This window comes from Rutidosis leptorrhynchoides, chromosome 4, assembly GCF_046630445.1.
Source record: "Rutidosis leptorrhynchoides isolate AG116_Rl617_1_P2 chromosome 4, CSIRO_AGI_Rlap_v1, whole genome shotgun sequence".
Taxonomy (NCBI): domain Eukaryota; kingdom Viridiplantae; phylum Streptophyta; class Magnoliopsida; order Asterales; family Asteraceae; genus Rutidosis; species Rutidosis leptorrhynchoides.
In genome coordinates, this window is record NC_092336.1 from 84,144,174 (window position 1) to 84,166,435 (window position 22,262).

At 35.8% G+C, this 22,262-nt stretch overlaps 1 protein-coding gene across 4 annotated transcripts in view; it reads right to left on the reverse strand.

Annotated features, from left to right (window-relative positions):
- Positions 1–11,184: 11,184 nt before the first annotated feature.
- Positions 11,185–22,262, reverse strand: part of LOC139844349 (uncharacterized) — a 42,147-nt gene continuing 31,069 nt past the window's right edge. For 3 of the 4 annotated variants that reach the window (XM_071834567.1, XM_071834569.1, XM_071834570.1), the window contains 5 exons: positions 12,473–12,612; positions 12,173–12,387; positions 12,045–12,082; positions 11,414–11,968; positions 11,185–11,321 (listed from right to left, as the gene is read on the reverse strand). In XM_071834567.1, coding sequence (XP_071690668.1) covers positions 12,336–12,387; positions 12,473–12,612 — 192 coding nt within the window. In that variant the 3' untranslated portion in view covers positions 11,185–11,321; positions 11,414–11,968; positions 12,045–12,082; positions 12,173–12,335. The remainder of the gene's footprint in view (positions 11,322–11,413; positions 11,969–12,044; positions 12,083–12,172; positions 12,388–12,472; positions 12,613–22,262) is intronic. The other variant, XM_071834568.1, reaches the window with a different exon arrangement.

Below are 22,262 nucleotides of genomic sequence, written 5' to 3' on the forward strand. Positions count from 1 at the left end.
GGATTCACGATGCTAGGATTAAGGGAAACTTTAAGTTATGTAACCGATTAATATCCAATTTATCGCCAAAAGAAAAGGCGATGTTAGTTGAATTTGTGAAAGTTACGGAGGAAATCAACAAATGGATTGAAGTAAAAGTCAAAGATATACAAGTTGTTGATGATCCAATTGAAAATAACGTTAATCACAATTTCAACTAAGTGTGGGGAGGTTCGAATCTTTTTAGGGTAATATGTATTTCTGTTAGAGTTAGATTTTCTGTTTTCGTGTAGTTCTCGAAAATGGAACCCGAATGGTCTTTCCCTAGCAGACCCTAAAGAACTAGTCTTCTCCCCCCATTCTAAATTTTTATTTTTTTTAGGTTTTACAAGATGAAGACTTCCTGTGAATTAAACCATGGTCTAATGCTACACGCTTTAATCACTAAACGTAATAATGACACCCTTCCAAGTGAATTGGTATCATTAATCAGAGGTAAATTGGACGGAGTAAGAAAAGAATCCAGGAACGAAAATAATAAGTTACAGTTTGGTAAAGGAAAATCAAAATCCGCAGCGAAAAGAAGAGCAAGACACCTAGAAAGATGTCACAAATGCGGAAAATGGTCACACGAAGGAAAATGCTCGACGAATCAGACATATTCCAATACCGAATTCGTTACTTTATGCAGAGATGGACCGTTCATATGTTTCGAAGAAAAAACGTTGAATGCTCGAGGTTACGCCTACGTAGCTATGGAAAACCAATTAGTCCTACTATCTTATGAGTGGGCTAAAGCAGGTCACTAAGAATTCTATTTCACAGGTAAGTATGTACAGTTTTTATTTTTATTTTTATTGCTTTAAACCTTTTGATAATAAACGCTAAATCGTTCGCTATAAAGTATTAAATTGGTATTCAATAAAATTAGGTTTTGCGATCGAAATTATTGATATCATACAAAAATTTATTACATCACGGCGAAATTTACCATTTATTCTTAAGGTATAAATATCTTTAATCATTCAACCCAAAATATTTCAAAAATTCGTCATGAGTTAAACTAGGTTATGGAACCGAAATTACTTTACCGAAAAGAGGGGCGTATATTTTTGATAATATTTGATTGATTAAAGTGGGATAAAAGACCAAAAAGATTTTTAATTTTATTTTTACTTTGTTTTTAAAATTAAAAATTAAATTAATATTGTGAACTTTTTAAAATCAATATATTTAAGTTTGTAAATATTTGAAAAATTAATATTTTTAATATAAGTTTGTATGTATAAAAATAAAAATATAATAAAAATTTGGTGTGAATTTTTAAAATAATAATAATATGAATTTTTAATTTTATGCATTTTAAATTTAAGTTTGGTGTGAATTTAAAAACAAAAATTTACTTTATTTCGCTAAGTTATAAATTTGATTTTTAAAATTCGTCGTGAGTTGAAAACTAGGTCATTGAACCGAAATTGCTCTACCCAAGGGAGGGACGAGAACTTTTATTATCATTATTTTTATTCTTATTGAATTAAAGTAAGCCAAAAATATTAAAAAAAACCCAAAAATCTTTACTTTTAAAACCGAGCTTTTAATTGACAAATTTTAAAATTTTGTCGAGGGACGGACTAGGACAACGATCCGAAACGCCCTCGTCCTAAAAAGAAACAAAATTTTAAATTTAATTAATTATATGTTTTAAAAGTGTAAGATTTTTATAAAAAAAAAAAAAAAATCCCCAGACCCATGCGATCGCATGGGATTTATACTACACCTCCATGCGATCGCATGGAGGCAAAAATCAAGTCAGAAGCTTAAAACCCATCGAACTGCTTCTGCTCTTCCACACCACACATACGTACATACGAGCATATACCCAAAAACACTCCTCAAATCCCCATTTTAACCCCCAAATTCACCAAATTTCTTGCTACAATCCGCTCTAAACATGAATTTGATAAGGAGTTTATCAAAAAGGGTAACAATTTCACTCCTAAACCTCTTTAAATTTGATTTTTAGTGTTCTTGAGCTATAATTTACCTAATTTGATTTTGTTAATTTCTAGTGTAATTAGAGTTAAATTGTTAGTATTTTATGCATGTATATCCTATATTGATGCTATTTAACATGATTTGAAGCCAAAAACTTCAAAATTTTTAGGAATCTAGGGTTTGTGTTCTTGAGCAATTTGGGGCTTTTTGATATAAACAGGTTATGGTCGATTTTTATCATGAATTATTGCTAAATTAAGTAGTGTAACATGTTTAGGTAGCTAAATGATCCAAACTTTGATCCTAAACATGATTTTTGAAGATTAAAGTGGACTTTTTAAATCTAAAATTCATGAACTTGATTAATTTGATATAATTGCCATTTGAGACTTGTTTAATTGCTAGTAATGACTATTTTGACATGTTATTTGAGTTAAATGCTTATGAACTTTGTATACATTTTCATATATGCTTATTTGAAAAAAGTGTAGAATTGTTAAAATTGTGAAAATGTGTATAAGTTTAATTTTGATTTAATATGTTATTGTAATTGTGTTAATTTGTTATTTTACTAACACTAATACATATTTGGATGCACAAATTTTGTGTTTAATGTGTTTTGTAGAGATTTACTAATACTGAAGCTGGAGGTTCATCATCATCATCTAGACGACCTGCTCCAGAACCTGAACCGGAGCAACAACAGGAACCACAACAACAGCCTGATCAACACGTACCTTATTATGATCCGCTACAGTTTGTGGATGCCTTCACAGTATTTGCAATGCATCCACCAGTAGAATACCCAACAATTCCTGAACACACGTTGCATCCTAATATGAGATTCGATAGAAGCTGGAGAGATTACCCATCATATCAAAGTAACAAATTCAAACTGCTACCGAAAAATGTAGAGGTGCCAAGAGTAATCGATTGGGATCCTTTGGAAAGGGTCCAACTAGCTAACTGAGTTAGACTCCATCTGATCCAAAGGTATGGCAGTTCTTCTTTTCCCGATTGAGAACGTCTATTCACCATTCGTAGACCTATATATAAGGAATGGTGTGTTGAGCTGATGAGTACTATAGCGTTAAATGTAGATGTAGATAGGTTAGATGATAGAAGTTTTTCTAGGTTTATACTTGGCCGTAGGATGTACAGGATGTCCATGCTGGACATGGCCAGGGCATTACAGATTTACACTCCTAGTGAATTGCTACTACCCGATTGTATGAACTTGATTTATCGTGGTGAAAGGGTATATAGGAATTTTGACGCAAACGCCGTCTGGAGGCGTATGTCAAACTATAATATTTTTACGCTAGGAGGAAAACACTCCTACTTACATATTAACAAAGCCGAGCTTCGTATAATTCATAGATTTTTGGCTAACTCGATTACACTGAGAGGTCACAACAAGGAGAAAATGACCTTACATGATTTATTTTACCTAAAGTGTATTCGAGACCCAAGAAGCTTTGTTAATATCCCTTACTGTGTTGGTTTTTATTTGTCAAAAATGGTGGAAGGAATACAGGAAGGTGGGATTATAGGAGGAGGTATTTTTGTTACTCTCATTGGAGAGTACTTAGGTGTAGATAGGAACCGAGGGGGTCCACTTTTGGAATGTAGGGAACAGGTCGAGCTTTTAAGATTGAAGGTTTATGCGGGAGCTAAGGTATTAAAGAGTAGACGCAATCAGGCAGTACCCTATGAAGGTAGTCATCCTCAGGTAGAGAGAGGTTCAGACGAGGAAATGGAGGAAGCAGATGACATTAGGGATTTCATTAGGGATGTCATTCGGGAGGCTATGACTGATGTCTACCAGCATATAGATGAGGTAGATATGACAAATGCGCAGAGATTTCGTCGGATGGAGCAGTGGCAAGCCCGGAATGATTACGAGCATTCCAGGCAACGACATCATGATAGATGGGACTATCATCAGCGTCAGATTATGAGCCGGCTGTCACCTCAGGATCACTACGTTCCGACCCGACCCGCTTACTATCCTCCACACCAGCTCGAGATGAGACCACCATATACTCTCTACGACCCTAACCAGGCCTACCAGTACACTTATCACCAAGCATGGAACCCGGACGTCGACATGAACTGGAACCCCTATCCAGATTGATATAGTTCCTATTGGTGATTTCTATGATTTTTATCTTTTAATTATTTTTATTTAATTATGTTTAAACATAATATATTGTGATACTTTTATTGTAATATTTAATATTTTTATTATGTTGTACTAATATTTCATATTTGATTTGAAAGTGAGATTTTAAGTCCCATTTCAAATTAACATGCTTGTTTATATTTGTATGTATGTATATTGTCAATTATACACAACAGGGTAAAACAGCGCATTTTCAAAGACTGGCATTAAGTTCAGCAAAAGCTAATACTTTTGACGACAAAACGAAAAACAAATGTGATGTAACAACAAGACGGAATGAACAAATGATGTGCACCATTTATCATTCAGCAAACAAAGGCCAATATGTTTGGAAACTTTGGTAAAATTTAATCATTTTTCTACGCTAATCACCCTCAATAATTTAAATTGTTACTGATTTCTTGCAAATGAGGGCATTGCAAGATCTTAAGTGTGGGAAGGGGTTAAAAACTTTCAAAATTTTAAAAAATTTTGACTTATACACTTGGTTACCATTAGAAATACTAGTAACGCAGTAGTTGTATTAGAATCTAGTGCTCTCTGATAATAAAGAACAGCCCTAGTCTTATATACTGACTACCCAATTCTAGTAAAAAAATTTCAAATTTTCAATTAAATGAACTCAAAATCATGTTTATACATATTTATGAACGATAAAACTAGGTGTTAATACCGAAATTATTGTTACTTCGGAAAGGACATAAATTGAGAAACAAACTAAAATGTTAGAATTCATTTAAAATGGAATAGAGGACAATAAAAAGGAAAATAAAAGAAAATAAAAGCCAAGTATGGAAAAAATTTACCAAGTTATTTAAAAACATATATCATATATTTTTTTGTACAAATAATTGAATATACTTTTGTTTTGGACAAAATTAACCGTTTTACCCGGTAAATTGTAAGATATTTGAAAGAAAGATGGATTTACACGATGAATCAATTCCATCATTAAAAGGAAGTAAAGTATTCTGAAAAAGAAACGCGCTTCTTGATTTAGGTCATGAAGTTCTCGTCCAGACCAGTTGTAGAGTCTACGAAAAACCTTGAAAAATTTTCTCGAAAATCAGCTGAAAATCCACGGACCTCAGCATCAAACAGGGTCGCCAAGTGGTCAGACTTATCCTAACCATGAAAGGATCTGTCTCGTAAAATGGGGAGGACGCCGTGCAAATTAACTTGATAAGACTAATGAATCAGACCCCCAGAAAGGATAATCTCCTTAAAGATTAAAAATCAGCTTTTAAGACTGATATTACTCAATCCTTGAGATTGACTTTAAAGATTGAGAATTACAAACTCATGGAATTCGATGATATCTAAACTCGAGCTTGAACGAGAAAATATTTTGATCAAAATTACAAACCAATTTATTTTCTGAAAACCTTATTTTCAATGCGTTCATTACCATTGAACGTAAAATCCTAGGAATTCACCTGAAATTCATTAGGTCACCTGAACCAAATCTGGTGTCAACCGTAAGAACAGTGGTTGCATAGCATGGTCAAAGACAGGACCTTGTGCCAGACTGAAAAACCATAAGGGTGAGCTTTACTATTGCTCCTACAAAGGATAGTAATTGCATCGGACACGTTATAGACCATAATTAAAAGCATGTCAGGGGACATTGCCTTAACAGTTACTTGTTCAACGCTTTCCTTTACAACCGGATGGTAGTTTACCGAAAGGTAATATACGGAGCAAGTATACTGGGCGTGTTGCTTTCCAAATACAAGGTTAGCAAGTGGGTGACACAAAACCATAAGTTTTGAGCTAAAATTTTCAAATCTGAAACCCACTAAACCCACAAAAACAATTTACAAAACACCGGTAAAGGGTTATTCTTGAAAACTTATCTAGGGTAAAAACTAGATTGTATTTTCAAAAGATCAAATGTTTTCATAAAGATCCAATTTACTTAAGGATCTAAATTTTCATAGTCATGTGGGACTGTAAACCACATCGTTACTACCATTGTTCATACCGCCATATAGAAATCACTGATGTACAAAGTGTGAAGAATAAAGAAGTGATTCTAATATTTTTATTTCAAGACTATATTGCTTGAGGACAAGCAACGCTCAAGTGTGGGAATATTTGATAATGCTAAAAACGAACATATATTTCATAGCATTATCCCTCAAGAAAGACAAGCTTTTAGTTGCAATTGTTCTATTAACAAGTGATATTCGTTTAAATAATAAAAGGTGAAGACAAAAGACAGATTCGACGAATTGAAGACGCTAACGACCAAAAAGCTCAAAAGTACAAAATACAATCAAAGTGGTTCCAGTTATTGATAAGAAACGTCTCAAATTTACAAGAGTACAAGACGCGAAAAGCAAAATACAAGATATTAAATTGTATGCAAGGACGTTCGAAAATCCGGAACCGGGACCAAAGTCAACTCTCAACGCTCGACGCAACGGACTAAAAATTATGAGTCAACTATGCACAAGAATAAAATATAATATTTAAATAATTATATAAATTATTTATATATTATATATTATAATAAAAACCGTCGGTAGAATGCAAACAAAGACATGTGAGCTGAATTCCAGGGCCATGCGATCGTATGGCCAGCATGACCATTTTCCATGCGATTGTATGGCAGTAGGTGGCAGGCCACACCCCTATAAATTCGCGGTTTTGGTTCAGTATATATCCATCCATCTCTCTATCTATCATACGTAAATATATATATATATATATATATATATATATATATATATATATATATATATATATATATATATATATATATATATATATATATATATATATTAATTTTAATTTTAATTTTAATTTTAAATATATATATATATATATATATATATATATATATTAATTTTAATTTTAATTTTAATTTTAATTTTAATTTTAATTTTAAATTCTAATAATAAGGGTATGTTAGCGAATGTTGTAAGGGTGTAAGTCGAAATTATGTCCGTGTAACGCTACGCTATTTTTAATCACTGTAAGTTATGGTTAATGTTATTTTTAATTTAATGTCTCGTAGCTAAGTTATTATTATGCTTATTTAAGACGAAGTAATCATGATGTTGGGCTAAATATTAAAATTGGGTAATTGCGCTTTGGACCATAATTGGGGTTTGGACAAAAGAACGACACTTGTAGAAATTAGACTATGGGCTATTAATGGGTTTTATATTAACTAAATGATACCTCGTTAATTTAATATATAGACTTATAATTTGACGTATTTATATATAACCACATACGCTTGACTGGGTACGGTGGGCGGGATATCTATAAATACCAATAATTATTCATTTTACCGGACACGGAACTGGATTAATAGTTAATAGACTTGTTGAAACAGGGGTGGATTACATTCAAGGGTAATTGGTGTAATTGTTAACAAAGTAGTAAAACCGTGGTCTACACACAGTTGATAACCTGGTGTATTCATTAAACAAAGTATTAAGACCTTGTTACAATTCGAATCCCCAATTAGTTGGAATATTTGACTTCGGGAATAAGAATAATTTGACGAAGACTTTCGCACTTTATGATTATGACTGATGGACTATTATGGACAAATCCGTATGGACATATCGAATAATCCAGGACAAAGGACAATTAACCCATGGTAATAAAACTAAAATCAACACGTCAAACATCATGATTACGGAAGTTTAAATAAACATAATTTATATATTTCATATTTAATTGCACTTTTAATTATCGCACTTTTATTTATCGTCATTTTATTTAATTGCACTTTTAATTATCGCACTTTTATTTATTGTCATTTTATTTAATTGCACTTTTAATTATCGCACTTTTATTTTTTGTCATTATATTTAATTGCACTTTTAATTATCGTACTCTTTAATTATCACAATTTTATTTTATCGCACTTTTATCGCAATTTCATTATCGTTATTTACTTTACGCTTTAAATTAAGTTATATTTATTTTTAATATTTTACATTAAGTTTTAACTGCGACTAAAAGTTTTAAAATCGACAAACCGGTCATTAAACGGTAAAAACCCCCTTTTTATAATAATAATATTACTTATATATTTTTGTATTTTTACAAATATAGTTTTTACAAATATAGCGTTAAGCTTGTTTAAAAGTCTCCCTGTGGAACGAACCGGACTTACTAAAAACTACACTACTGTACGATTAGGTACACTGCCTATAAGTGTTGTAGCAAGGTTTAGGTATATCCATTCTATAAATAAATAAATATCTTGTGTAAAATTGTATCGTATTTAATAGTATTTCGTTGTAAAAATAATACTATTTCATATACACCTCGCATAATATCAACTTACCCATAACAGCTTATGAGATAAAGCTGGAATATATAGACAATTAGGTAACTTAATAATCGGTGAAATTTTAATAGTACCGTCACTTTCAATTGAATAATTTCGCCATTGGCCATTTGAATCTTATTTTTCCTAGGTTTTGTTTTGAAAACAATATCGTTTTCGTCAAAAGTCATAGTATATGTTGCTCCACAATCAAAAATTCAAGACTTCGATTTAACATTATTTGAGATAACATTTGCTTCGAAAAAATGTTTTTGTATATTTGTTAAAATAGAGTACTTGTTTTGACACGGAACATGATTGGACTTATTTTGTACTTTATTGTTAAATTTAGTATTGTTTTTGGGCCCAATTTTTAAGCATAGACCGTCTGGCCCATTAACTGATTTACTATGGCTATGTATTGGGCTGTATCCAGCCTTAAAATTAACCCATCCCACCTTAGTGGGCTTTGGCCCACACCCAACAAAAAGGTCTGGTAACCTGTTCACTACCCTACCCGTTCTTTTTGTTTCTTTCAAGGGAAGTTTTGAGCTGTCACTTCTCTTTTTCCAATTTGCATCGAAAAACATCTTCTCCTTTTCCCTATATGCCTTAATCGATTTGCTACAGCTAGATGCAACCCTAGATTCTTTTTCTATGTTAAATAAAGAGATGAAGGGTTTGAGATTTGTACGAGTGGTTTCATGGTTGTTGTTCATTGCTGCTACACCACCAAACCCTAATTCTCTTGGTTGTTGTTGGTGACACCATCGTTGCCCACAGCCGTCGCCACCTTGCCTGAAATCTTGGGTGGATTATTCCACCACTCTGGATATCCCACTTTCCTAGAGCATTGCTCTTTTGTATGTCGAGTTTTTCCACATTCAGTGCATTTAAGTTTTGATTTGTCAATTTTTGAGGAATTTGTGGAGATATTCGGAAGTGGCCTTGGATTGCTTTGACATGATTTTGCACTTAACCCAGATCCGTTGGTGGTTGAGATACTGGTTCCAATCCCCTGTGGATTAGACGATGGGTTCCCACCATTGAGTATCTGTTGATGTGCTTTTTCTTTTCGTACACTTGCATAAGCTTCTTCTGCAGTAGGTAAGGGATCTAATCGAATCGAAGAAATTCTCTTTTAATTTAGTCGTGTTGCCTGTCAAGTGCATTTAGAAATTGAAAGATTTTCTGTTCGGCTCTAATGTTGTTGTAGGCTTGTATATCAGTCGAACACTTCATTGGGATTGGATCCCTTCTTTCAATTTCACCCCATATGCCTTGCAAGGTTATCCACAAGTCTTCAATAGACATGTTAACCTGTTTCAAATCGTTTGCTTTAACGTGTAAGTCAAAAGTTTGTAACTTGTCTTTACCACTGTTGTAAGTGACCACCAAAGCATCCCACAATGCCTTTGTTGTGGGGTATTCGGTAAGGTTGCTAGCCAAAGTGGGTTCAATGTTTTGTATGAGCCATGAGAACATAACTAAATCGTCTTGTTCCCATTGCTCATACACTTCATCATTGGTTGTTAGTGGGGCTGTTGTTAAGTGTTTGAGAAGGGACTTTGATTTCCCTCCTATTTCAACCTTGATCATCTTTGCCCATAACGCTTAGTTTTGATTATTAAGTGCAAGGTCAATTTTCAAACTATCAGAACACTACAACAAAAGTGTACATATAGGACACCCAAATTGGTCCTATAATGTCACTTTATAGGACCATTTCGCCTGATAGGACCAACCGAAGGTGTGTACCATCTAAGGCAGTCGTATAAAGTATAGAAGCTAAAAAGTGTCCTAAAAGGTAATAAGATTACGAAACCAATGATCAGGTCTTATAATATGATTAACAACCACATAGAATGGTGCTTAAAAGTACATATTAGGTGCACTTTTTTGATATTGAGACATTTAAAGGGGTCACAAAAAGTAAAAATAAATTAAATTAGTACCAACAAAATGGTCCTAATAAAATTTTATATTTTTTAAGGACTAACAAAAATGGTTCCATTATAAGTATTTAGTATCTTAGTACCAAAATAATAGTCCTATTATAAAAATAATACTACATCAGTACCAATAAAAAGGGTCCTAATGTAACGATATACTAGTTTAGTACCAAGAAACAATGTCCTAAAAAGTAAGATATACTAGAATAGTATTACAAAAGGAGGTCCTAATATGCATAAATGTTACGTTAGTACCACGTAAAGGGTCCTAATATGATGATTTTCAATGTTAGTACCACTAAAAAAGTCCTAACATAAATATGTTAAACCTTTAAAACCACAAAATGGGTCCTAATATATAATGATATTTACTTTAGTACCGTGAAAATGGGTCCTAATATAATGATATTGTATCAAGTTTATTATGATATAATTATACGTCCTATCAAGTCATAGTAGTTCCAGATCCGGTTCGGATATTCTATTTTGATTCGGATATTCGTTTCCAATTCAGATATTCGAAACTGGTTCGGATATCCGGGTCTGGTTTAGGCCTTTGGGTCGGTTCAGATAATCGGATCCAGTTCGGTTAACCGGGTCCGGTTCCAATATTCGAATCCGGTTTGGTTTTCGGATTTTAGGCGGTTTTATCGGATCTAGTTTTTTATTTAATATGATTATGGACAACAAATTAATAAATGATACAAAAAAATAAATATGAAATAAAACATAATTATTATTTATTATATTTCAATAAAGTAATCTCAAAACATAAACATCACTAAACATAAAAAATTCATAAATAATCCTAACATATAAAGACTTAGAATAAAACTTGACAAGAATGTAAAATCGACGAGAAGTAACTCATAATGTCTTGGATTAAGATGTATCTTTATTAATCATTATGTACTACCTAACAAAAAAAAAAAAAACAAATCATTCAAGTATAAACATAAAAACCTCAAAGTTGTTAGAATTAATAATATCAAAGGTTTAAAAACATACCGAGATGAAAGGACATGCTTAGTCATGTCAAAAAGCATATCAGAGACACCTGTCAGAGAAAGAAAATATTGATGCCCAATTGAAAACCAACGTAAACCATAGTTACCTAGTACGTACATCTGATTGTCTTCAAGCTCAACAATTGACTCGTTTTCAACTACCAACTTGTTAAATCACCATTTCTGATTGTCTTCAAGATCAATAGTTAATTCATGTTCATCTACCAAGTTATGATTCTCTACGACTAACACTAGTGCCAAACACAAACCTCTCCCTTTTTTTTTTTTTTTTTGTAAGCGAGGAAAACCTCCTATGAACGAACACATTGGCTCCCCCATAGAAGGTAAAACCTCGGGTAATCAAGCCTCCCGAGCGCGAGACCTGGTACCGGGTGAATTGCGCATTATGCACACCCTCTAGTCACACTCCCTTTTTGAATAATTTAGCATAGCCAGGAATTGAACCCGGGTGGTGTGCTTCATTGGGCAACTCGGTGGCCACTCAGACAAGCCTGTTAGGGCTGTAACGAGACGGTCTGCTTGTATATTGAATGAACTGCAACAATTAAAAAATGGACATGAAAATATATTCATATCATGAAACCATAAAACTTGCTAAAAGTATAACTTACTTGATCAAGGGGGTAAGTGAAGGCAGTTTTGACGTTGGCTGCAAGAATATCAGGTTGCACAAAAGAATTGAATATATAACATACCTAAATAATATAACAAAGTTTATATGGATTAGAATTAGCTTTACCTGAGGCGAGAACAAAATGCGTCTTGAAATTTCTTCGTTCCACCAAACAAACTCGGTGACGACTATAACATACAAGATTAAGTATTCAAGTGCAATGTGATACATACTAAGCAAAATCATATGGAGCAGCTGCAGATGCTCATCCAAATGGAGAGTTGGAGCCTCAGTTGAGAATCCTACAAGCAGACCGTCTCGTTGACAACCGATTTGTATATCTACAGGTCAAAGTTTTCACACATCAAACCTCTCAAGTATTAATCTAAGAAAATTCTATGTTGTTTCAATTTGATGCATCTTAACCTGGATATAAGTTGTAACGTCAACCAAAGAAACTTGTCAGAGATATAAATGACAAGAACATCTTCTCTCCAACATGATATGAGGCATTCCAAAAGAGTAACACTTTGCTTTAATGTCATTCCATGCTCCAAGTCTGATTTCTGAATTGAAGTAGACAAAACTTGATTACAAAGTTATAATATTACAAGTTAACTATACAAATAAAATATACTTGGTTATACTTATGAAATTTAAACACAGTAAAGGTAAGTTTCAGGCCTTTTGACCCATTCTATGCATTTGGTCGGGTTTCACTTTTCAAAAAATATTTCTTTATTGTTCTTTTTTTAAACGGTAACTATTTAGATATCGACGTCTGATTCTTTTTAGGTTCAACGAATAAATGTCCATCCACAACACTTGCACACTGATATATATTGCAAAGCCATCTGCACATGGTTAAAAAATTTACTTTCACTCATCTATTAAATAAAGACGAATTCAGCATCATATATACTACATATCTTACATTCTAGATGTGTGCATCAACAAAATCACAACATAAGACCTACCAATAATGTTATCAAATAGGACAAGTCTTTGAGCTCAAGAGCCAAAGGCGCTGAATGTAACTATATTTCGAGAAAATAATCATTTTTTTACAATACATTAAACAAATGAAAGAATACAAGATGTGGCCCAATGTATTGTTGGATCACAAGTCCTCAAACTAAAATATGGATTGAAGTGACAGAAAAAAAAGGAATAAAACTCTATGTGTTTTTATTAATATGAAATGAACCTATAAATAGCAACATAAAAACAAGAAAATGACCGCACATTACTAACCGAAAAACCTGAGGACCGGACCGAACCCAACCGGAACCGAACATATAACTGATGAGTTTAGGTACGGTCCATATTTTTTCGGTCCTCGGTGAAGATTTCCAGCCTACAATCTAGAAACCCACCTTCTAGATATTCAAAGTAGGCAACCTTGACAACTCATATGGAAGTAGCAAAGTTGATGACAATGACGGCCGCCAACCTTCTCCGTTCACACCATTCCACCGCCATAGAATTTTTACTATAAATAGAGGTGCAAACCTCAGTTGTAAATCATCCTAAATCACTCAGAGAAGTGTAATCACAACCTAGAGAGTGTGTGTGAGTTTGAGAGTTTTTTTGTAAGAGTTTTGTAATACTCTGTAAATCTATTCTTGTGAGTAATAGAGTTGTTTTTCTCTCAAATTTATATCTCCCAACGTCCAGGCGATCCCCTCTTCCTAACAAGTGGTATCAGAGCTTGGTTAGAGACGTTGGTCGAGTTTTGGGTTTTTTGAAGTTTTCTCAAAATTCAATTTTGACTGAACCATTGGATTCGTCTCGTCGAACCGAGTCCAACGCAAAAAACGGCGACTTAAACGGAGTTATAACGAGCCCAGAAAACGCGGTCAAAGTTTGGTCAACTTGCCGGAATCTCGCCGGAGAAGACGATCACTGTAGCAATTCACTGTAGCAGCTGGCGGCAGTGTAGCAAGTCACTGTAGCAGTACTTAGCAGTACTGTAGCAATTCTGAAATTTTACATTTTGGTCCCTGAAATTTTCAGAATTTCATTTTTGGTCCCTGAAGTTTATAAAAATTATAATTTTGCCCCGTAAGTGGAATTTAAGCCGCAAAGTGTCTATTCCACCATTTTCAACCGTTCCGGACGTAACGGTGATCTCTGTTTTCTACAATTCAACCCCGTTTGTGTTAAAAAATTATTTGTAAGGTGATAATGTCCACAGAAGAGTCAACATCATCTTCCGGAGCTATGATTATGCTCACAGCCACAAACTACACGCTGTGGAAACCTCGGATGGAAGATCTACTCAGCTGTAAGGATTTGTTCGATCCTATTGAATTGAAGGGTATAAACCCTGATTCTGCCAAAGAGAAGGAGTGGAAGAAATCAAACCGAAAAACTATTGGTCAGATCCGTCAAGGGATTGATCATAGTGTCTTCCACCATGTTGCACAAGAGACAGACGCATATGTCCTCTGAAAAAAGTTGGAGGACATGTATCAGGCCAAGACTGCTCGGAATAAAGCCCTGCTGATGAGGCGTTTAGTCAACATGAAGCTCAAAAGTGGAACTTCAGTTGCCGAGCATACCAGTGAGTTCCAGAGCTTGGTCAACCAGTTATCTTCTGTAGAGATGCCGCTTGGCGATGAAGTTCAGGCGCTACTGCTACTTAGTTCCCTTCCCGATAGTTGGGAAACGCTGGTAGTAACACTCAGCAACTCAGCCCCGAATGGCAAACTTACCATGTCAATGGTCAAGGATGCCCTATTCAGTGAAGAGGCAAGGAGAAAAGACATGGGCACAGATCAGACCCATGCCTTTGTCACAGAGAATCGGGGGAGACAGCGAATGAGTAGCAAAAATAAATGGAGAGGCAGAAGCAAGAGCAGGGGCAGGTCAGCTGATGGCAGAAAACCAACATATAAATGCCATCATTGTGGATTAGAGGGACATATAAAGAAGAACTGCTATAGATTGAAAGAGGAACAAGGTCAAAGCAGTTCACAGCCGAAGAATAAGGGTGGAGAAACATTAGTGACTATCTCTGGTGATGTAGCTTATTGTTCAACCCATGATGAGACATGCCTTCACGTCTCACGAGAAGAAACAGAATGGGTGGTAGATACTGCAGCTTCCTACCACGTGACTCCATACAAGGAATACTTCACAACATACAAAGCTGGTGACTTTGGAGTTGTGAAGATGGGAAATTCCAGTTCCGCTGAGATTGTCGGAATTGGAGATGTAAGGATAAAGACAAGTTCAGGGAGCACAATCACTCTGAAGGATGTCCGCCATGTGCCAGATCTTCGGCTGAATTTACTTTCTGGGATAGCTCTCGAGAAACAGGGCTATGATAGTCATTTCAGTAAAGGCACATGGAAATTGTCAAGAGGCGCTATGATAGTCGCTCGAGGACACATTTGTGGCACACTGTACAAGACTCATGTGAAGATCTGCACAGACAGTATTAATGTTGAAGAAAAGGAGGCTTCATAAAATTTATGGCACCACAGACTCGGTCACATGAGTGAGAAAGGGTTGTCTACCCTAATAAAGAAGGAGCTTATCAATGTAGACAAGGATGCTGCACTAGATCCTTGCAATCATTGTCTGTTTGGTAAGCAGCATAGAGTCTCGTTTAATTCCTCTTCAACGAAAAAATCAGAGTTACTCAGTCTGATACACTCTGATGTTTGCGGTCCCTTGGAGGTTGAATCAATTGGCGGCAATCGATACTTTCTGACGTTTATCGATGATACTTCTCGAAAGGTGTGGGTATATTTCTTACGGACGAAGGACCAGGTGTTCGATTACTTCAAACAGTTCCATGTCATGGTAGAACGTGAGACAGGAAAGAAGTTAAAGTGTCTTCGATCCGACAACGGCGGTGAATACTCTTCCAGGCAGTTCGATGCCTATTGCAGATCATATGGCATCCGACATGAGAAGACGGTCCCACGTACCCCTCAACATAATGGTATAGCAGAAAGAATGAACCGAACAATCATGGAACGTGTTCGAAGCATGCTCAGTATGGCTAAGCTGCCAAAGCCATTCTGGGGAGAAGCAGTCAGAGCCGTTTGTTATTTGATCAACCGATCTCCATCAGTACCACTGAATTTTGAAGTTCCGGAGAAACTTTGGTCTGGAAAGGATCCATCATACTTGTAGCGACCCGACCGAAACCGTTATTGACGGCGCCGCTACTTAGGTCCCGTTGCGTGGTCGTAGTCCCTATATGAGACTCGTTTGACCAAAATTATGTCGCGTTCATTTGAAATGTACAAGACTTGCAAGTTTAGTTTACAAAACCGTTCGACAACAAGTCTAAGTTTACAAAAGTCATAAAGTATAAATGAAATAACTTGCGACATAATTAGTTTAAAAACACAGTTGCTATAAATAGCGTAAGTAAGTAGACAAAAGTTTGAATCCAAAAATGTTATCCCTAGCGTATGCATGCATGGTAGACTCCAATCAAGTAATCAAAGAGTGCGGAAGCATGTATCAAATAGCCATGTGAAAACCTGAGAAAACATAGAAGAATCTGTCAACGCAAAAACGTTGGTGAGATCATAAATGTATTTGTAAAAGTATACTTTGAACCACAATAGTTTGTATAGATGATTATCCAAATCGTATTTATTCCGAAGAATGTAGTTTGTATTACGAGCACCCAATTACCAAAGCTTAACTGAATCTTCCCTCTGAATTTTGAATATAGTGTTAGAACATACACTATGCACGTTGAAATTATATTTCATCCACTAACGGTAGCGAACCGTCTGAATGAGGGTTCGTTAAACCCGTATGGCCACACTACATAATCACTCGCTTACACTTACACCCTGCAAGTGGAACTAATGATAATTGGATTGAGGACTTTTGTTCTAACTCGTCTGTATCTTTGTATTCGTATTTGTGTTCAAAGTATAAAAGTATGAAAAGTATATATACATGTGAAATGTATATAAGTATGTAATGTATATGTTTCTCAGCCCACGATTTAAAAGAATAAAAGTTGTTGAAAAGGTGGGACTATGATCTCACCTCGAGTGCACGAGTATAAAAGTACTTCACAAAGTAACGTATGCATGAAAGTTGCTTAGCCTTGACCTAAACAAATAAGTTGTATCAATTAACCGGTTACGACACATGGTTGGGTGAAATGTGGTCAATTAGTCCTATGGCTCGTTACGACTCGAATAGTATAGCATGTGAATCACGTTGTCAAGTTTCATGCAAGAATCAAGTATAAAAGCATGTTAGAACGATTGTAATAAAGTTTGAGTTGACATTTCAAAACCTTACCATTAGAAAGGAAATCTTATTACGTTTCCAACGATATTTGATTCATCGAAAACGGAGTTACGGTCAAAAAGTTATGGCCAAAACAAGTTTGCTGAAGTTCGGATGAAACAGGCAATTGTCACGGCGCGACAAATTGCTCCGCGGCGCGACAAATGCCTATGTTGAAGGTCAGAAAGCTTGAAAAACATGTTCTAAAATCACCCTTTGGGCCACGGCGCGACAAATTGCTCCGCGGCGCGACAATGGCCGTGGCCTGGTCCCTGGCCTGTTTCACTTGTTCAAGACTTGGTAAATTTTCAAACAAACGCAAAACTCAAACCGTAAACAATTAGAAAGCGTATCTTATACCGTTGGAAAGCTCTTTTGACAAGGAACACAACTAAACATGTTTCATCAAACAAAAACATCATTTACCATAACCGAAAACTCGTCAATTGATCAAGAAAGGTTTATTTTCAAAGTTTCAAGTTCGTAAAACGTATTTTATGATTCGGGAATCCAATTTACACATACGATATGCCGTTTCGAAGGTAATTAAGCATACATTGCATCTAAACACTAACAATTAACATTCCATGGCATTCAAGCATCAAAAGTTCATGTCAAGAACTATCAAACCCTAGTCAAACATCACAAAATCAATATTCATGTTTTTGAAGTTTTCTTAATCAACCTACGCATCAAAACGAAGCTAGTGATACTAGTAACACAATTAAACATGCACTTTAACAATCTAACAACATTAACTCATCCAAAATCAAGGATTAAGCACACCCATTTCAAGTTCATGCTAGTTACTCCAAAAACAACAAATCGAGCAAACCAAACATATATTCATGTTAGACTTGAGCCATAGACACTAACTAACACCATTTCAAATCAAAAACACGAATTTAGAGAAATCTAGAGTTTTAGAAATGTTACCCAAACGAGATGAAGTTGGTATCAAATTGTAGAGGATGAAGAGAGGATTCCAAATATGTAATTTGTTTTGAAGTTTGCTTCCAATCCCGAATTTAGATGATGATTCTATGAAATTGGGGTTTGTGTGTGTGTTCTTGCTAGAGAGAAAGAGAGAGAGAGGGAGATGATGGAAATGGTGGAAAGATGGGTTGACTAGTTGACCTAGTCAACTAGTTTGCCCATTTGGCAACTCCGGTCCCTCGAGTTTCAAAGCGGGTGCGGGATTTAACCGATCGAATATTTTTAAAACGCTCGAGTAAACGGGTGATGTCAAAATTAAATAGCGGGAATATAATGAACGTTACTCACGGAAAATATTAATTTAAATACGAAAGATTATGTTTTTAAAAAAAAAAGACGGTGTTAAAATTAAATTTAACGGAAAAACGCGGGATGTTACATTATCCACAACTCAAAAGAAATTTCGTCCCGAAATTTAGTTGGAAGTAGTAGTCGTTGTTTCTTCCTCGAGATCTTGCGTTGTCGGTTCTACGAATAAGTGAAGGTACTCCCTTGGGTATTTCAACGAACTTTGACAGTCGGGATTTCACGTCGTCTTAGAGTTTGGGTTCACGATTCATGGTTTCGACCGGCCCTCCTAGGAATGAAGTTTATCGTCGATAGTGAGCCCATCGAAAAGGAATAACAAGTTCTTGTTTCGCAAGACACGCCTTTAAGTTTGATACGTAGAATTTAGGATGAACGGAGACTCGAATGAGTTGAAAAATCTAAACGGCTAGTAACGGGTCCAAAACGCCCCAAGAATTTAAAGGATCAAAATATCGCGGATTTAGCTTCCTACGTTTCCCGAAACGGATTGCACCTTTCCAAGGTGCGACTCTTAACGTGACGCGGTTTCCCACGTGGAATTTGAAATGTTTACGTCTAACATCGGCGTAGCTCTTGGTGATTACGAGTCGCGTAGGGTTTTACCTGAATATGAATAAATTTTCTCGGTTGCTCACGAACAACCTCGGCCCCGGTGAATTGATCATCGTTTACTTGGTTCGACAAGGGAGAATGACGTTTCCGGTCACATGTGGTTTCAAAAGGAGTGACGTTAAAACTTGAATGAAAATCATTGTAGTATGAGGATTCGGTTAAAGGAAAATACTTTTCTCAAGTAAATTTGAAGTTGGTAATACAAACTTGTATTATGGTTTCCAAGGTTTAAATCACATGTTTGTTCGGTCCGTCGGGTTGTGGATGGTACGCGGTACTCATGTCTAAACGCGGTCCCGAGGCTTTTTGTAAGGTACTCCAAAATCTAGAAGTGAAACGAGGATCTCGATCCGAAACGGGATACATTCCGTAAGGTATATTTGAACAAGTTTGTTAGGACAAGTTTCTCAAGAAAATTCGCGTCGCGGAAGATTTATCGGTTTCCAAAAACGTTCGTCGGAACTATTCACCCTCGAGGTGAATACTAGTATAACGTGGAGAGTCTCTCTCCATTGGGAATTTAGAATAAGGACCTCCTGAACCGGAAGTACGAGGGTGATGCAAAAGAAGTTTCCGCCCCGATATGAGCATAACGAGTAAGTTGTAATTAGTCAATAAGACTATGCGAGGACGAGCTAGTATACACGTGTAACATACGGTTGAAGCCGAGAGGAATTGGTAATTCATTCGGAAGCATAAATATAGTTCGACAAAAGTCGAAGGTGTGTCCCCGGTATGGTTGTTATAAATATTCTCGGAGTTTTCGGATGTCCAAACCTGAAAAGATGAAGTCATGTACATGGCACATGGTGGTGTTTAGGTTGATCGAGTCTAACCACCATCACGCGTCACTAGAACTTTGGTATGTCTTACCGTAATATAACCACGTTGATCGAGTGTCGTTATATTACGCTAACTCATACTTCCATTCCCACATCACTCTATAGATTCAAGTTCGTGTAATCGCGAAAATCTAAAATGAACAAAATGTAACGACGTCTCAAACGTGACTCGTATTAAATCGAAAGAATTGGTGCAACTCTGAAGATGCGTTCCCCGAGGGAAGTGTATAGTTGATTGTTCACGTCAATGTGATTCGAGTCAGACAATATTGTATTTAGGTATGAAAAGAGTAACAAGTCATGATAACAAGTACTACGCAACCGTAGCGATAAATGGTGATGACGATACTCATCTAGAGTAGTGACAGTGACTTTACAATATTCATGGATAGTAAGATGAGACGGGGGAAATAACAACCAAGGAGTCAGAGTTCCCGAACTAAAGTGGCAGGATACGAGTTCGTATAATGAAGGTTGTGTACCATTAAAAAGTTTTCCTAAGAATGATTCAAGTATAATGCACAAGTAGTCAAGTAAGTGCTATCTATAGCAAATGTATGTCAGAATGCAATGGCTAACTATCCGGTTGTAGTCTAGACTCACTAATGCGTCCTAACGACTCTGTTAGACACACTAATGCACGTCCTAGTTCCCTACAACCAACGCTCTGATACCACTTGTAGCGACCCGACCGAAACCGTTATTGACGGCGCCGCTACTTAGGTCCCGTTGCGTGGTCGTAGTCCCTATATGAGACTCGTTTGACCAAAATTATGTCGCGTTCATTTGAAATGTACAAGACTTGCAAGTTTAGTTTACAAAACCGTTCGACAACAAGTCTAAGTTTACAAAAGTCATAAAGTATAAATGAAATAACTTGCGACATAATTAGTTTAAAAACACAGTTGCTATAAATAGCGTAAGTAAGTAGACAAAAGTTTGAATCCAAAAATGTTATCCCTAGCGTATGCATGCATGGTAGACTCCAATCAAGTAATCAAAGAGTGCGGAAGCATGTATCAAATAGCCATGTGAAAACCTGAGAAAACATAGAAGAATCTGTCAACGCAAAAACGTTGGTGAGATCATAAATGTATTTGTAAAAGTATACTTTGAACCACAATAGTTTGTATAGATGATTATCCAAATCGTATTTATTCCGAAGAATGTAGTTTGTATTACGAGCACCCAATTACCAAAGCTTAACTGAATCTTCCCTCTGAATTTTGAATATAGTGTTAGAACATACACTATGCACGTTGAAATTATATTTCATCCACTAACGGTAGCGAACCGTCTGAATGAGGGTTCGTTAAACCCGTATGGCCACACTACATAATCACTCGCTTACACTTACACCCTGCAAGTGGAACTAATGATAATTGGATTGAGGACTTTTGTTCTAACTCGTCTGTATCTTTGTATTCGTATTTGTGTTCAAAGTATAAAAGTATGAAAAGTATATATACATGTGAAATGTATATAAGTATGTAATGTATATGTTTCTCAGCCCACGATTTAAAAGAATAAAAGTTGTTGAAAAGGTGGGACTATGATCTCACCTCGAGTGCACGAGTATAAAAGTACTTCACAAAGTAACGTATGCATGAAAGTTGCTTAGCCTTGACCTAAACAAATAAGTTGTATCAATTAACCGGTTACGACACATGGTTGGGTGAAATGTGTTCAATTAGTCCTATGGCTCGTTACGACTCGAATAGTATAGCATGTGAATCACGTTGTCAAGTTTCATGCAAGAATCAAGTATAAAAGCATGTTAGAACGATTGTAATAAAGTTTGAGTTGACATTTCAAAACCTTACCATTAGAAAGGAAATCTTATTACGTTTCCAACGATATTTGATTCATCGAAAACGGAGTTACGGTCAAAAAGTTATGGCCAAAACAAGTTTGCTGAAGTTCGGATGAAACAGGCAATTGTCACGGCGCGACAAATTGCTCCGCGGCGCGACAAATGCCTATGTTGAAGGTCAGAAAGCTTGAAAAACATGTTCTAAAATCACCCTTTGGGCCACGGCGCGACAAATTGCTCCGCGGCGCGACAATGGCCGTGGCCTGGTCCCTGGCCTGTTTCACTTGTTCAAGACTTGGTAAATTTTCAAACAAACGCAAAACTCAAACCGTAAACAATTAGAAAGCGTATCTTATACCGTTGGAAA